We start from the raw sequence: 17,737 nt of genomic DNA, 5'->3' as shown, positions 1-17,737 counted from the left end.
AGTTTGCCTGGCACATAGTACGTGCTCAGTAAATATTCGTTGAATGAATGAATGCATGAGTGACCAACGCCCTAGTCTGTTTTCAGAGCTTAGTCCAAACCCAGGTTCAACTTTGGGGTGCTACCAATCCTTGGCGGGGTGCCTGGCCCCACCCTTGTGAATTGGGAGGATCTGGGTCAGGCCGTCTCCCTTTTGGGGGCTCCAGTGCCCCAGCCGGTTCGCGGTCCTTGTCCAACAGCCAGGCGGCCGCTGTCCAGCGGGCCAGGCGGCGGATCACTGCGCCGGCGCTGAAATTTCCACTCGCGCCCCACTGCACTTCCCGCGGGCCCCGAGCGCGCCGCCGGGGCGCGCGCATGCGCCTTCGCCCCCGCGCCGCGCGCCGCTCCCGTGCGCCTGCGCCGCGCTCACGACCGCCGGCGCGCCTGCGCACAGCTCGCCGCCCGTGGGCCCAGCCGGCGCTTGCGCGCTGGCACGGGCGAGTGGGGGGGGGGAGGAGGTGGAGGAGGAGGAGGAGGAGGAGGAGGCGGCGGCGAGAAGATGGCGACTTCGAACAATCCGCGGAAATTCAGCGAGAAGATCGCGCTGCACAATCAGAAGCAGGCGGAGGAGACGGCGGCCTTCGAGGAGGTCATGAAGGACCTGAGCCTGACGCGGGCCGCGCGGGTAAGGGGGCTGCCCGCGCCGACCCTTCAGGGCCGGCGGAGGGAGGGAGGGGGCGCGTGTCGGGGGCGGGGCGCGCGCGACGGGGGCGGGGCTTGGCACGGCCCGAGGGGGACAGGTGTCCCCACGCCCCGGGCGTCGTGGGCGGGACAGGTGACCCCACATCATCCATACCTGATGGGGTACAGGTGCCCCCACATCACTGCTCCCCGGAGGAGATAGGGGCCTCTACATCATTACTACTAGGAGGGAACAGGTGCCAGTACCTTGTCGTTACCTGACAGGGGACAGGTGTCCCTACATCATTGTTACCCGAGGGGGACAGGTGCCCCACATTATTACTACCTGGAAGGGACAGGTGCCCCCGCATCATTGCTACCTGGGGGGCAAGATGACACAGGTGTATGAGCTGGGTGCTGCTTGCAAGCACCGTTGGTAGCTGGGGGTGAGGTTGCAAGTGCCCCCGCATCCTTGCTACCTGGGAGGGACAGATGCCCTTCCATCCTTGCTGCCTGGGGGGGACCGGTGTCTCTACGTCATTGTTACCTGTGCCTTTACTCCCTGGGTGTTGGAGGAGGAACAGATGTCCCCACTTGCAGAGCTGAGGTGGGACAGGGATCTCTCCCTCTTGGACAGCTGAGGGAATGGTCAGATCCTGTCCCCCAGGGGATCCAGAGGGGGGCCAAGAAGGCAGATTGTGCTCGGTCCTGGAACTTGGAGTAGAGACAGCTGCTCCTTCTCCATGTAGCCCATATGGTGGGGACCAGGTGATGTTCCTCCTAGTGGAACAGGGGACGCTGACCACGGATGGCCCCTGCCCTCTCAGGACCAGGGCAGAGGGCCAGGTCTGCCTCAGGTGGCTGGGTGCATTTGGTGTGCAGGAAAAGGCCAGGTTCTGCCAGGCTGGCAGAGCAGATACCCTGCAAATCTCACCTTGGAAGTTGTTGTGGGCCGGGAGTAGGGGCCTGATTGGGGCTGGTGTCTGAGCACGGCAAGGCACCTGAGTTCCTCAGGCCTCAGTTTCTTCCCTTGTCAGGCATTCTAGCAAGACCTTCCTCCTGGGCAAGGGTGGTGAGCACACTTTGCAAAGGTGATGCTGAATCTCCACTTCGTTCTTGCAGTGTGGTGAGACCTCTCTCCTGCATCCTGGGGCCTTGGGGAGGGTTTGGGTGGGGGCTTTGCAGATGCTCATATCCCTGGTTTCTGGATTCGGCCACTGATGTGACTGGCTCAGGTGGACTTAACCTCAGTCTCCGATTCCTTAGGTAGCACTTTCAGGTTGTGTTACTTTGTAACTAGTTGTTTGTTTCTCTGAGAGATTGTGACCTTATAGACTAGGATTTGTGTCTTCATTTCCGTGTTGGTAATGATTGGGAGCTCGCTGTCAGCCAGGTACTGCTTTAGGCACGCTAGGTGAGTGTGCCACATCTGTCCCTCCAGCTCCAAGCAGCTACTTTCTTGCTCAGGATGTAGAGAAAGAGATGGCTGGTGAATGAATGAATGAATGAAAAAAAAAAAGATGGCCAGGCGCAGTGGTTCACGCCTGTAATCCCAGCACTTTGGAAGGCTGAGGCAGCAGATCACCTGAGGTCAGGAGTTCGAGACCAGCCTGGCCAACGTGGTGAAACCCCATGTCTACTAAAGATATAAAAATTAGCCGGGCGTGGTGGTAGGCACCTGTAATCCCAGCTACTCAGGAGGTTGAGGCAGGAGAATCACTTGAACCTGGGAGGCGGAGGTTTCTGTGAGCCGAGATCACGCCACTGCACTCCAGCCTGGGTGACAAGAGTGAAACTCCATGTCAAAAAAAATAAATAAATAAATAAGAAGAAAGTGTGCGACTTGAGCATCCTTCCACATGAGTGTCCCCCACATATCAGGGCTTCTGAGATAGGAGTGGCCACTTCTTATCTCTAGCACATGGTGTGTGCTGGTATTCAGTTGGTATCAAATATTTGCAGTGTGACCAGAAGAAAGGGGTCACAGTAGGTTCATGGGTGTCATTCTGATTAGAAGTCCAGTTTCTGCGTGGGATTGGAAATAGATCATTGTTGTTGAAAACATCTCTTTAAAATAATAGCTTTATTGAGATATGATTCACGCATCATACAATTTACTTGTTTAAAGTGTACAGTTTGGTGGTTTTTAGTATATTCACAGAGTTGTGCAACCACCGCTATTTTGTAATTCCAGAACATTTTTTTATCCACCCAGAAAGAAACCCCATCCCCATTAACAGTCACTCCCCATTCCCCCTCCCCCAGCACCTGGCAAGCACTAAGCTGTCGTCTGTCTCTGTGGGTTTGCTTATTCTGGGCATTTTATATAAACGGAATCACACAACACGTGGCCTTTTGTGACTGGCATCTTTCACTCAGCATCATGTTTTCAAGGTTTATCTCTGTAGTATCATGGATCAATGCTTTGTTCCTTTTTACGGTCAAGTAATATTCCATTGTATGGATATGTTGTATTTGTTTATCCATTCATTGATCAGTGAATTTGGAAAAATTCTGAGGCCGGGTGCAGTGGCTCACACCTGTAATCGCAGCACTTTGAGAGGCTGAGGTGAGTGGATGACCTGAGGTCAGGAGTTTGAGACCAGCCTGACCAACATGGTGAAACCCATCTCTACTAAAAATACAAAAATTAGTTGGACATGGTGGCACGTGCCTGTAATCACAGCTACTCAGGAGGCTGAGGCAGAAGAATCCCTTGAACCTGGGAGGTGGAGGTTGCCGTGAGCTGAGATTGTGCCACTGTACTCCAGCCTGGGCAACAGAGTGAGACTCTGTCTCAAAAAAAAAAAAAGAAAGAAAAGATTCTGAACATATGCAGGTAGCAGTTCTTTCAGCTCTGGAAACCATTTCCCATCTTCTTCACCACGTGGGGTCAGAGGAGTGTGGGTTCTGGGCAGAGGTGAGCTTGTACTAGGTTTTTAAACACAAAGCATTGTTCTCTTTCTGGGGCAGGGGATGATTCTGCCCTCCAGGGGACACTTGGTGATGACATTTTGGGTCATCATGATTAGGGGGTGCTCCTAGCATCTGGTGGGTGGAGGCTGGGGATGCTGCCCAACCCCGTATAGTACACAGGATGGCACCATCGTGTGGTATAATCAGGCTCCAGATGTTAGCAGTGCCAAGGCTGAGAAACTTTTTTTTTTTTTGAGACAGACTCTTGCTCTGTTGCCCAGGCTGGAGTGCGGTGGTGCAATCTTGGCTCACTGCAACCTCCGCCTCCCGGGTTCAAGTGATTCTCCTGCCTCAGCCTCCTGAGTAGCTGGGATTACAGGCACCTGCCACTATGCCCGGCTAATTTTTGTATTTGTAGTAGAGACCATGTTGGCCAGGCTGGTCTTGAACTCCTGATCTTAGGTGATTCGGCCACCTCGGCCTCCCAAATTGCTGGGATTACAGGTGTGATCCACTGCGCCCAGCCAAGACTGAGAAACTTTTGATTAGAGGTGTAACAGTGAGGTGGGCCTGGGTGTGAACTTTGCACCTGGTCAGGTAGAGTTCCATCCTTTGCACCCACCTGTATGGCTGTGCCATCTCTGGCAGGCTGCGACCAGGGTGGGCAAGCTTATTCCCAGATTGACTGGCCACTGCACAGTCCAAGTGGCATGTCCACAGTGCCCGGAGCAGGTGACTGAACCTATATGATGCGGGCTTCCCTCCTGCAGCCGTGGCGTGCTGCCTCCCATACTGTAGACAGCAGGGGTTTGGCCATACCTGCAGCCAGGTGAGGCATGGTCCAGTCATCACCTGCTCCTCTCCTGTGAATTCCAAAGGACAGCAGTCACTCATGCGTGTCTGTTCACAGTTGCCGGTGGTGATGGCACCTGAGGTGTCTTACTGCCGTGGAAGGCGAGTCAGCAGATGTTTGGCTGGAAGAAGACAGGGACCTCACCAAGGCACAAGCACCGAAGGGCTGCGTCAGGTGGGGGGACAGGGCGTAAAGTTGGGAGACTGTTTGCAGGTCTTAGGGCGGAGGGGTGGGTGTGCGGGCGTTCCCTCCCATTCTTAGGCTTGGGTCAGCGTGACAGGCAGGGGAAACTATGGCGCTCTGCTGTGTGACATTAGGCGGGTTTCTCAACCCCTCTAGGCCATAGAATCCTAACTTGTAAAGTTGGGGCAGCGCGTTCATTCCATTAAGTGACAATTTTCATTGTCTGGCAGGTCTCAGGAGACCGTGGGGTGCTGGGGATCCTGCAATGTACAGGACATACTGGGGCTGTGTTCTTGGGGAGCCAGCATGGTTTTAGGGGGGACAGGAGAGCATTGCTGCACCCAAATGAAGCAGATGCCCTCAGAAGGTGGCACATGCTGGGAGAGAAGTGGCACAGCCACGTGCTAGGAGTGGCTAGGACAGGGGTGACATGGCGTCCCCAGAGAGCAGGGAAGAGCATTTCAGATCAAGGACAGGCACAGTCAGAGCGCTTTGGTGGGAAGGACTTGGCGAGTTTGAGAATGGGCGCAAAGCAGGGAGGAGGGCAGGTGAGGCTGCAGGAGCTTGCATCTCCCTTGAGGCAGGGGCCTGGGAAGCTTCCCTGCTTATTTGTTTGTTTGTTTTTTGAGAAGGAGTCTCGCCCTGTCGCCCAGGCTGGAGTGCAGTGGCGTGATCTTGGCTCACTGCAACCTCCGCTTCCTGGGTTCAAGTGATTCTCCTGCCTCAGCCTCCCAAGTAGCTAGGATTACAGACATGCACCACCACACCTGAGTAAATTTGTATTTTTAGTAGAGACGGGGTTTATCCATGTTGGTCAGGCTGGTCTCGAACTCCCGACCTCAGGTGATCCTCCAGCCTCACCGGAATGCTGGGATTATAGGCATGAGCCACCACGCCTAGCCCTGCTTTTGTTTTTGTAACAGCTTTATTGAGATGTCATTTCCATGGCATTCCACCACTCAGTGGTTTTTAGTATATTCACATTTGCACAGCCAACACCAGTCAACTTGAGAACATTTCGTACCCCCAGAAGGAGACCCTGCCCTCGTCAGCAGTTACTTCCGACTTCCCCTTGCCCGGCCCCTGGCAGCCACGAATCTGCTTTGCTTTCTTTGTTTCTTTTTCTTTTTTTTTGGAGACAGAGTCTCAACTCTGTCACCCAGTCTGGAGTGCAGTGGCACGGTCTCAGCTCACTGCAACCTCTGCCTTCCGGGTTCAAGAGATTCTCCTGCCTCCTGAGTAGCTGGGATTATAGACAGGTGCCACCACACCCAACTAATTTTTATATTTTTTAGTAGAGACAGGGTTTTGCCATGTTGGGCATGCTGGTCTCGAACTCCTGACCTCAAGAGATTCACCTGCCTCGGCCTCCCAAAGTGCTGCGATTGCAGGCACGAGCCACCGCACCTGGTCTACTAATCTGCTCTCTGTCTCTATGGATTTGCTTGTTCTGGACATTTCATATCAATAGAATCCTACACTGTGAGGTGAATCCTACACCACGAAGCCTTTTGTGTCTGTCTTCTCTTACTTAGCATAATATCTTCAAGCCTCTAACTTGGATCAGTGCTTCATTTCTTTCTTTCTTTCTTTTCTTTTTTTTTTTCTTTTTTTTGAGACAGAGTCTTGCTGTGTCTCCCAGGCTGGAGCGTAGTAGCACAATGATGGCTCACTGCAACCTCTGCCTTCCGAATTCAAGTGATCTTCTGCCTCAGGCTCCTGAGTAGCTGGGATCAAAGGCACCCACCACCACACCCTGCTAATTTTTGTATTTTTAGGAGAGACGGGGTTTCTCCATGTTGGCCAGGCTGATCTTGAACTCCTGACCTCAGGTGATCTGCCTGCCTCGGCCTGCCAAAATGCTGAGATTACAGGCGTGAACCACTGAACCTGGCCTTCATTTATTTCTTAAAATTGGTGGCATGGACAGACTCAGTGGCTCATGCCTATAACCCGAGCACTTTGGAGGCCAAGGAGGTGGGCAAATCACCTGAGGATGGGAGTTCGAGACCATCCTGGCCAACATGGTGAAACCCCGTCTCTACCAAAAATACAAAAATTAGCTGGGCACGGTGGCGCACACCTGTAATCCCAGCTACTTAGGAGGCTGAGACAGGAGAAATGCTTGATCCCAGGAGGCAGAGGTTGCAGCGAGCCAAGATTATGCCACTGCACTCCAGCCTGGGCGACAGAGTGAGACTCTGTCTCAAAAAAAAAACCAAACTGATGGCAATATATGTATGTAACATAACATTTACTATTCCGACCTTTTTTAAGCATAAAATTCAGTGTCGTTGAGTTTATTCCTAGTGTTGTGCACCATCACCGGCATGGCTAAGTAATAGTTCATGTCATACACCATGGGACGGATCTACCCCATTTTGTCCATTCATCCGGCCATGAACACGGGTTTCCACCTTTGGCTGTCGTGAATCATGCTGCTGTGGGCATCTGTGTCCATGTTTTTGGGTGGATGTATGTCTTCATTTCTCAGAGCATGTGCTGGGGTGGAGTTGCCGGGTCTTCTGGTAACTCTCCATTTATCCATTTGAGAACACCGTGTGGTTTAGGAGGATGGCTGTGGCTGTGAGGGGGCTGGGTGTGGTGTGAGCAGCTGCTGCAGATGTCCAGATCAGGGGGAGTGATGGCTGGAGCAAGGGGGTGACCGAGAGTGGGTGGATTTGGTGGCATTTCTGCAGCAGAGCCACCCAGATGTGCTGGAGTATTGGTTGTTGGGGATGAGGGGAAGAGAGGAGGGGCGTGTCATCTGCTTGTCAGGGGCTCAGGACATTGGGGATTCCTCCTATGACTGATCACTGAGGACCTCAGGCAGCAGCACCTGGGCCAGAAAAAGTACCCAGGCAAAACAGTCATGGTGGCACGGACAGGGCTGAAGGAGGGCACTCTCCTGCTCTTACCTACCCTGTGAAGCTGGTGGCTTTGCAGAGGCTGGAGTAAAACGGGCCCCTGGGCTGCAGGCACAGCGCAGCGGTGGCTCAGTTAGCTAAGTGTGGAGCCCGCCCTCCAGTCCTGGCTTTGGCGCCGTTTGTTTCTGTGCTGGCTGCTTCAGCTGTCTGCTGCCATCCACAGCCTCCGTATACAGGCAGGACTCCCTGAGCTGCTCCCCGAGCAGAAGGTGGGGCGAGCTGCCCTCATCTTCATCACTCCCCTGGCCCCTCCAAAAAGCCCAACTGTCTCAGTACTCCCCAGGTTGTGAGCTGCATGCCCTGCAGCAGGCTGAATGGTGGCCACTAAAAAACATCTGCTCACCTCCTAGCCCTGTAACCTGTGAATTGGGCCTTAATTGGAAAAAAACGTCTCTGTAGATGTCATTAAGGTAAGGATCTAGAGACGAGATCATCCTGGGGGGTGGCCCTGAATCCAGTGACTCGTGTCCTTATGAAGAGTGGGCCATGGCCGGGCACGGTGGCTCACGCCTATAATCCCAGCACTTTGGGAGGCTGAGGCGGGCGGATCACGAGGTCAGGAGATCGAGACCATCCTGGCTAACACGGTGAAACCCCCGCCCCTACCAAAATAATGAAAAATGTTAGCGCCGTGGCTCAAGCCTGTAATCCAGCACTGGTGTCAGATCGGGTGGATCACGCAGGTCAGGAGATCGAGACCATCCTGGCTAACACGCGAAACCGCCCCATCAAAAATACAAAACAAATGCAAGTGGCCTTAGTCCCAGAAGCGTGAGAGGCCGAGTGGTGAGTAGTACCGGCGAACCCGGAGGCGAGCCAGATCCGCCACGGGCCCAGCCCATATGGATTTTGATTCCCGTCCGCGAAAATCAGTACCACGTGGCATGGCGGGCGCGTTCCGCAGTCCCGGTGCCACCCAGAGAACATGAACCGGAGTGGTGAGCCTGCGAGCGAGCCGCACGCCCACCGTACCGAAAGCCCAGGATAGGAGACTCCGTCTCTAAAACAAAACAAAAATCTGAAGAGTGGATCTGAGTGGTATGCTCTAATCCTAGAGTTTTCGAGGTCGAGGCAGGAGGGATTGTTTGATCCCAGAAATTTTAGGGGTTACAGAATTATGATCACATCACACCAGCCGGGTGGATAAAGTGAGATCCTATCCCAAAAGTTGGAGGGGGACCAGGCACAGCGGCTCACGCCTGTAATCCCAACATTTTGAGAGGCTGAGATGGGATGATAACTTGAAGCCAGGAGTTTGAGACCAGCCTGGGCCACAAAGTGAGAACTCATCTCTATGAAAAAAAGTTTTTTTAATTAATCGGGTGTGGTGGCATGCACCTGTAGTCCCAGCCACTTGGGAGGGTGAAGCGGGAGTATCGCTTGAGCCCAAGAGTTAAGGCTGTGGTGACCCATGGTTGTACCACTGCACTCCAGCTGGGGCAAAAGAGTGAGACCCTTTTCTCCAAAAAAAAAAAAAAAAAAAAAAAAAAAAAAAAGACAAGAAAGGACACAGAGACACAGGGGAGAGGACCATGTGACAACGGAGGCAAAGATTGGAGCGATGTGGTCACAAGCCAAGAAACGCCCGGAGCCCCCAGAAGCTGGAAAGGATAGGAAGGGTCTTCCCCTAGAGTCTCTGGAGGAAGCATAGCCCTGCCAGTGCCTTTTTTTGTTTTTTGTTTGTTTGTTTTTGAGATAGAGTCTCAGTCTGTCGCCCAGGTTGGAGTGCAGTGGCGTGATCTCGGCTCACTGCAACCTCCTCCTCCCGTGTTCAGGTGATCCTGCCTCAGCCTCCCGAGTAACTGGGATTATAGGCTCCTGCCACCACACCTGGGTAATTTTTCTATTTTCAGTCGAGATGGGTTTCACCCTGTTGGCCAGGCTGGCCTCAAATGATCCACCTGCCTCGGCCTCCCAATGTGCTGGGATTACAGGCGTGAGCCACTGTGCCCGGTCCATTCCCTTGACTTCTGGCCTGCTGAATGGTGAGGGAATTAATTTCTGTTTTTCATGCCCCCCACTTTGTGGTCATTTGTGACTTCAGCCAGTGGCAAGGACTCCCAGGCCTGACAGAGCCTGCAGCACCAGGTAACCTTGTGGACTTCGCATCAGGACAGGGCTGCGGCTGATTGCAGATGCGTAAGTCCAGCCGGCTCCAGCAGGCTCCACAGGTTCTGTGTGGGGTTTCCACCGAGGCCCAGGGTGACCCCTACATTCAGCCCTTTTTAGGAGCAGGGGCCCTTGCTCTACACTGGATGAGACAGAGGGAGACAGCAGGAGCAGGGCCTGGGGTGGAGGATCAGGACCACACGGTCGGGGTTGGAGTTCAGGAGCTCAGTGTTTGGGTTTGGATTGTGTCCTAATAGTGGGGGCGGGGAAGGCCGGGCGTGGTGGCTCCCACCTGTAATCCCAGCACTTTGGGAGGCCGAGGCAGGTGGATCACCTGAGGTCAGGAGTTCGAGACCAGCCTGACCAATATGATGAAACCCCATCTCTACTAAAAATACAAAAATTAGCTGGGCGTGGTGGCATGTGCCTGTAATCCCAGCTACTCGAGAGGCTGAGACAGGAGAATCGCTTGAACTCGGGAGGTGGAGGTTGCCGTGAACCGAGATCGTGCCATTGCATTCCAGCCTGGGCAACAAGAGTGAAACTCTGTCTAAAAAAAAAAAAAAGAAGTGGTTAGGGTGTGCAGCAACCAGGCCCATCTGCTCTGGGGAATCTGGGAAGGCTTCCTCGACCCTCAGGGTGTGTGAAGCCAGGGGCTGCAGGGCTGGGTGAGGGACAGGTGTCCCTGGCTCAGGGACAGGCATGGCACTTGTGGCTCTGCAGTTAGAAATTCATTTTTCTGGTCTGGGCACAGTGGCTCACGCCTGTAATCCCAGCACTTTGGGAGGCTGACTCGGGTGGATCACAAAGTCAGGAGATCAAGACCATCCTGGCTGACATGGTGAAATCCTGTCTCTACTAAAAATACAAAAAATTAGCCGGGCATGGTGGCACGTGCCTGTAGTCCCAGCTACTCGGGAGGCTGAGAAAGGAGAATCCCTTGAACCTGGGAGGTGGAGGTTTCAGTGAGCCAAGATCGTGCTGCTGCACTCCAGCCTGGGCAACTGAGCGAGACTCTGTCTCAAAAAAAAAAAAAAGAACTTCACTTTTTGGCCGGGCACTGTGGCTCATGCCTGAAATCCTACTACTTTGGGAGGCCGAGGTGGGTGGATCATGAGGTCAAGAGATCGAGACCACCCTGGGCAACATAGTGAAACCCCGTCTTTATTAAAAATACAAAAATTAGCCAGGTGTAGTGGTGGGCGCCTGTAGTCCCAGCTACTTGGGAGACTGAGGCAGGAGAATCGCTTGAACCGGGGTGGCGGAGGTTGTAGTGAGCTGAGATCGCGCCACTGCACTCCAGCCTGGGTGACAGAGTGAGACTCTGTCTTGGAAAAAAAATAAAAAAAAGAAATTCATTTTCATGGCTTGCCAGCACCTACCACCAAATGTGCAATCAAGACAGGTTTTACCAAGGCGCTTAACTCTTACTGTTTGCAGGCACACTGATGTACTCTGTTTTGTTCTAATAAGAGAATTAGCCTGGGCCGGGTGGGCATAGTGGCTCACACCTGTCATCCCAGCGCTTCAGGAGGCCAAGGCAGGCAGACCACCTGAGGTCAGGAGTTCAAGACCAGCCTGGCCAACATGGTAAAACCCCATCTCTACTAAAATACAAAAATTAGCTGGGCATGGTGGCGGGCACCTGTAACCCCAGCTATTCTGGAGGCTGAGGCAGGAGAATCACTTGAACCTGAAAAGCGGAGGTTGCAGTGAGCTGAGATTGCACCACTGCACTTGCCAGCCCGGGCGACAGAGCGAGACTCCGTTTCAGAAAAAAAAAAAAAAAAAAAAAAAAATTAGCCTGGCATGGTGGCTTATGTCTGTGGTCTCAGCTGCTTGGGAGGCTGAGGCGAGAGGTTCTCTTGAGCCTAGGAGCTTGCGGCTGCAGTGAACTGTGATCGCATCGCTGCACTCCAGCCTGGCCGACAGAGAGACTCCATCTCAAAAAAAAAAAAAAAAAAGTAGAAGAAACAAAGAAGAAAAAAACAAAAAGTGCCAGTTGGGACCACTGAACTGATAATTTACTAATCCAGAGCTCTGTAAACTACGTCTCTTTATTTTATTAGAGCAGGGGCACAACCATTTGTTCGTTTTCTGTGGCTGCTTTTGTGGGACAACAGCATAGTCCCACGCAACAGAGATCATGCGGTCCACTGTGGCTTTGACCTCCTGGGCACTAGTGATCCTCCCACCTCAGCCCCCTGAGTAGCTGGTACCACAGGTGTGAGCCCCCACGCCCGGCTAATTTTTTTATTTTTGGTAGAGAGGTGGTCTTCTCACTGTGTTGTCCAGGCTGGTCTCAAACTCCTGTGCTCAAGCAGTTCTCCCATCTTGGCCTCCCAGAGTGCCGGGATTACAGGTGTGAGTCGCTGCGCCGGGCGCATCTGGCCGTTCACAGAAGGGATTGGCCGACCTCTGGGACTCCCACACAGTTTAAGGCCCGCTGACCTCAAGTGTTAAGGAACATCAGCTGCAGGGGCTGGGGGTGGTCAGCAAGGAGAGTGAGGTTGGCGGCAGTTCTCCCACTTTCAGGGACTTCTTTTCTTTCTTTCTTTTTTTTTTTTTGAGGGAGTATAGCTCTGTTGCCCAGGCTGGAGTGCAGTGGCAAGATCTTGGCTCACTACAACCTCTGCCTCCTGGGTTCAAGTGATTCTCCTGCCTCAGCCTCCCTGCTGGGATTATAGGCACCCTCACCACCTCACACCCTGCTAATTTTTGTATTTTTAGTAGAGACTGGTTTTCTTCCATGTTGGCCAGGCTGCCTTCAACTCCCCGACATCAAGTGATTCACTCACTGCTCCTTCCTAAAGTGCTGGGATCACAGGTTTGAGCTTCATCAAGGCTCAGCTAATTTTTTTTTTTTTTTTTTTTTTGAGATCTGAGTCTCACTTGTCACCCAGGCTGGAGTGCAGTGGCCGGATCTCCAGCTCACTGCAAGCTCCCGGCCCCGGTTTACACCATTCTCTGCCTCAGCTCCTCCCGAAAGAAGCTGGGACTACAGGCATGCCTGGCCACCCTACCAAGCAGTTTCTTTTTGTATTTTTAGTAGAGACAGGGTTTCACTGTGTTAGCCAGGATGGTCTCGATCTCTCCTGACTCAGTGGATCCACCTGCCTCTCGGCTCTCTCCCAGTGTTGGATTACAGGCTTGAGCCACCAAGGCCTCGCCACCCAGCTAATTTTTGTATTTTGGTGAGACGTAATTACCTATGTTTGGCAGACTGGTCTCTAACTCCTGGTCTCAGATCCGCCTGGCCTCGCTCTCCCCAGGAGTGCTGGGATTACAGATGTGAGCCACTGCTACTTCAGCCTGGGGTTTTCTTTTGGGAATGGACTCTGTAAAATGCCATATGGACAGCACGAGTGGGGTCTGCCCTGGGGAGAGTGGAGACACTGGCCTGAACCCAGGGTCAGAGAAACATCAAAATGCACAGGTTATTCCATGCAGAGTGGAGGGCTCACCTGGGTCCGATTCTGCCCCTGGGGGCATTTGGCAACTTTTGGGGACATTTGTGGTTGTCACGACGGGGGATGGGGGTGCTACTGGCATCCAGTGGGCAGAGACTGAGGATACTGCTCAACACTACAGTACATAGGACAGCCCCACCGTGGGGAATTATCCAACCCTAAGTGTCAGCAGTGTCACAATCCAGAAGCCCTAGTGTCAGGCCCTGTGTGTGCCGGGAGCGTGCAGGTGCAGAGGGTTGGGCAGAGGCTGCTGGCTGCATGAGATGCAAACCTGGGTCCTGGGTATCGCGGATCGCCTCCCAGGCAGCCAGTGGCATCCTCCTGAGTTTACAGAGGGAGAGGCAGGCCTGGAGAGGGGATGTCACAGAGCGCTGGAGTGGAGAGGCTGCCATCTGACCCAGGTCAGACTAACCCCGCAGCCTGTGTATTTCTGCCGGGTCACGGAGTTCTGAGTGTTAGCCGGCTGGTCAGGGTGGGGCAGAGCGGTTCAGGCTGCTGGAAGTCTGTGTGCCGAGGAAGTGGCCCTCAGAGGAGGTATGACAGTGGGTGGAGGGCCCAGAACCAGGCCCTGCCACGTGGAGCCATGGAAGGTTCTAGTGGGATAGCAATGTGAGTGACAGTGGCAGGAACTGGTCTTGCTAGAATCCATGTATTTGTGCACAGGGGATTGTTGCAGTAACTCATGAGAAAGGGCCTGTTGCCTGCCCCCATGGCACAGATGAGAAATTGAGGCACAGGAGGTCACATGGCTGACAGTGGGAGAAGGAGCTGGGATTGAACCCGTGTCTGACTCCAAGGCCCTTGTGGAGGACCTTGTTGTACGCTGAGCCTCAGTTCATATTCATCTGTTGAGAAGTATAGAGGTCGTCCCTGTTTTTTTTCAACCTAAACATTCCTTGTGTTTGTCCCAGTGCGTGTACTGGGGGAGTGGGGGCCTCTCCAAGGTGCCTGCCTGGGAACGGCCCCACCTGTGTGTCCCTGAGCCCCCTGCAGTAGAGAGGAGGGCGAGCAGCTGGAAGTGTGCCACTCACGGAGGAAGACTTGGCATTTGGGAGGTGATGGTGACAGGGATTATTGGGAGAGTGGGTGGGGGACTCCCAGGCTGCAGTGTGGGAACCAGAATCACAGGGGAGGGGTGGGGGGTAAGAGAGTCCTGCTTCGCCTTTGAGCTCATGGGATGGAACAAACCCCCACTTTATTTCTGGTTGGGGTATGTCTCTGACCTTCAACAGGTCCTGCGTGGCCCCTGGGTGGAGGTGGGTGCCCTGTTCTTCCGAGTGTGGCTGTGGTGCCAGCAACTGGATGGGGGTCCAGGTGTGTAAATAAGGAAGTGCCACATGTGTTGAGGGCCAGGGATGCCTGAGAGCCAATGTTTATTATTTGCCAACTAGAAACGAAGCGTGGCTGGGGCCTCCTCCTAGGGGTTCTTGCACGGAGGGATTCAGAAGCACTTGGCACCAGGGGGAAGCAGCTCCATCAGTGCCCAGCCAGGGCCACACAGTCAGCCTCAGCCCCCACCTCACTTCCTTCTGGGCGAGTTTAGACCTGGGAAGCTTTTTTTGGAGTGCTGTGGTGCTCACTGTACCCTCTGCCTCTCGTGCAGGTTCAAGCACTGTCCTGCCTCAGCCCTCCCTTGGAATGGCTGGGATTGCAAGCCGCACCACCACACCTGGCTAATTTTGCATTTTTTTTTGAGACGGAGTCTCCTCGCTGTGTCACCCAGGCTGGAGTGCAGTGGCGCTGACCTCGGGCTCTCACTGCAAGCCTGGCCCCAGGTTCACGCTTATTCTCCTGCCCCAGCCTCCGAGTAGCTGGGACTACAGGCCCCTCGGCCACCACTCCGCCAGTTTTGTATTTTTAGTAGAGACGGGGTTTCACCGTGTTAGCCAGGATGGTCTCGATCTCCTGACCTCGTGCTCCACCCGCCTCGGCCTCCCAAAGTGCTGGGATTACAGGCTTGAGCCACCGCGTCCGGCAATTTTTGCATTTTTGATAGAGATGGGGTTTCACCATGTTGGCCAGGCTGGTCTCCAACTCCAGACCTCAAGTAGTTTTCCCTCCTTGGCCTCCCAAAATGCTGGGATTACAGGCATGAGCCAATGCGCTTAGCCCAACCCGGGAGGCCCTGCTGTCTTTGGTGAAATAGGGGTCACAGTGGTCTCTGCCTCACTGGATCATGGTGAGACATGAATGCCTATATGGTGTATCTGGAATGGGGCCTGGCATAGATAATCACTGGGTGCTCACTACTGCTGAGATGCTGGAGGTGTGGCCACTGTGGACACATGGTGTCCCCAGTTGGCACTGGGCAGGCATTTGGCAGGCATCCAGCAGGTGCTTGACGGGGACACAGCAGGCCTGCAAGAGGCACTTGGTGCCCACACAAGGAAATGTTTAGCAGATGTTCAGTAGGTGCTCACTAGATGCTCAGCAGGCACACGGTGTGTACTCAGCTGGTGTTCAACAGGCTAATGGTATATATTCAGCTGGTGCTCAGCAGGCACACAGTGTGTGTTCTGCAGGTGCTCAGCAGGCCCATGGTGTGTTCTGCAGTGTGTACTCAGCAGGTGCTCAGCAGGTGCACGGTTTGTGTTCTGCAGGAGCTCAGCAGGTGCAGTGTGTACTCAGCAGGCACTCAGCAGGCACACAGTGTATACTCAGCAAGTGCTTAGCAGGTACACAGTGTGTACTCATCAGGTGCACAATGTGTACTCAGCAGGTGCTCAGCAGGCACAGTGTGTACTCAGCAGGCGCTCAGCAGGCACAGTGTGTACTCAGCAAGCGCTCAGCAGGTGCAGTGTGTACTCATCAGGTGCTCAGCAGATGCGCAGTGTGTACTCATCAGGTGCTTAGCACATGTGCAGTGTGTGCTAAGCAGGTGCTCAGCAGGTGTAGTGTGTACTTAGCAGGCACTTGGCAGGCACACAGTGTGTATTCTGCAGGTGCACAATGTGTATACAGGTGCTCAGCAGGCGCACAGTGTTCAGCAGGTGTGCACAGCGTATATTCAGCAGGTGCACAGTGTGTATTCAGGTGCTCAGCAGGTGCACACTGTGTACTCAGCAGGCACAGTGTGTGCTCTCTTGGCAGTCCGTGGGTGCACAGTGTGTATTTAGCAGGCGTTCAGCAGGTGCACAGTGTGTATTTAGCAGGCGCTCAGCAGGCGTACCATGTGTGCTCTGCAGGCGCTCAGCAGGTGCACAGTGTGTATTTAGCAGGCACTCAGCCGGCACACAGTGTGTGTTTAGCAGGTGCTCAGCAGGTGCAGTGTGAACTCAGCAGGTGCTCAGCAGGTATCAGCAGGCTCTGGAATCTGATCTCCCTATGGGCAGGCCTGTCTCCAGTTCATTCTGGAATCTCCTAGAAGCAGGTGCTCTCTAAGAGGGCCAGTACCTCACCACATGGTCCAACGTCCCCACTTCAGTCCTGGGAGGGCTGTGTGGGGTCTTCTTCTCAATCCCTCCATCCAGGAACACGTACCAGCTGTTGAGGGGCCCTGAAGTGGGAGAGTAGTTTGTGGTCTTCCTGGAGCTCAGATTTTTCTAAGCAAATCCCAAGCCTGTATACCTGTACGGAACACAGTGTGTTCCAGGGTCAAATCCTTGGGGTGCGATGGCCCTGGGGCTGCATGGTGATGCCCACCCAGCCCTCTGAGTGCCTGAATGAGAAGCACCAGGGTGGCCCGGCGAGTTCTCCCCACAGCAGTGCGGGTTTGGACAGGAAAGTCCATTCCTCGAGTCAGTTTGTACTTCCTGAGCATCTCCTGTGAGCTGGCCCTGGGGACGCCTTGGAGAGCAGGTCAGCTGGAGACCCTGCCCTAGGGAGTGACAGGAAGCCACACCTGTGCCAGCTGGCCCTGGCCCTGAGGTTGTGGCTCTGAGCCAAGGCGAAGAGCCTGGCCTGGCCTGGCTCTGGGGGTGATGCCTCGTGGGCCGGGCTGAGGGGTTGAGATCTGGTCCTTGGGTCGGGAGGGTTTTGAGCAAGGATCCCATTGGCTGCCACGTGGGGACAGGCCTGGGAGGAACGAGGAGGGAGCAGCAGGAGGCTTAGGAGGGGCCAGGGCAGGTGTCCCTGGAGATAGTGGGTGCTGGGGCTCCATGATGACCTGGGGCTTGGCAAAGGCGGGCTTGTGGCAGACTTGAACCTCACCTCTGCAGCTCTCACACCTACGGATCCTGAGCCTGATTCCCCAGGAGGGTTGGCGACAGAAGGGTTATGTTAAGTGGCTGTGTCTTCCATCTCAGGGAGCCCCATACCGGAGAAAGTCACCACTATAGCAGCTGAGAGGCTTCAGGTCCTCATTTACTACATAAAATTCTCCCTTCTCTGTACTTGGGTCCTGACACCTCTGCTGGTCCCAGGAGTTTCACCCCGTGGGGTGGGGTTGAAGGTTGGGGTGAGGCCCAGAGGGGCTGAGTCTACTTGGAAGGGTGGGCCTTCTCCCACTGAGTGTGCTAATACCCTGTGCCCATATCCTGGCCACCCCGTCCATTATCCATACACCCCACTCTGGTATTTGAACAGCCCAGAGACCGCCACAATGCTCGGGGGGTCCCGGCAAGGGGGCGAAGCCTCCCTGAGAACTTCTGCAGGCTTCCCTTCTCTTCCCTTTCCTGCCAG

General features: G+C 54.2%; 1 protein-coding gene across 1 annotated transcript in view; it reads left to right on the top strand.

Moving 5' to 3' along the window:
• Positions 1 to 490: 490 nt before the first annotated feature.
• CRTC1 (CREB regulated transcription coactivator 1) overlaps positions 491 to 17,737 on the top strand; it is a 99,563-nt gene continuing 82,316 nt past the window's right edge. The window contains exon 1 of the mRNA XM_031659047.1: positions 491 to 663. Within this exon, the coding sequence (XP_031514907.1) occupies positions 538 to 663 (126 nt within the window). The 5' untranslated portion in view covers positions 491 to 537. The remainder of the gene's footprint in view (positions 664 to 17,737) is intronic.

The sequence above is a fragment of the Papio anubis genome, chromosome 20 (genome assembly GCF_008728515.1).
Source record: "Papio anubis isolate 15944 chromosome 20, Panubis1.0, whole genome shotgun sequence".
NCBI classification, from domain to species: domain Eukaryota; kingdom Metazoa; phylum Chordata; class Mammalia; order Primates; family Cercopithecidae; genus Papio; species Papio anubis.
The sequence above is the reverse complement of the archived record's forward strand: the minus strand, read 5'-3'. Positions and strand labels throughout refer to the sequence as shown.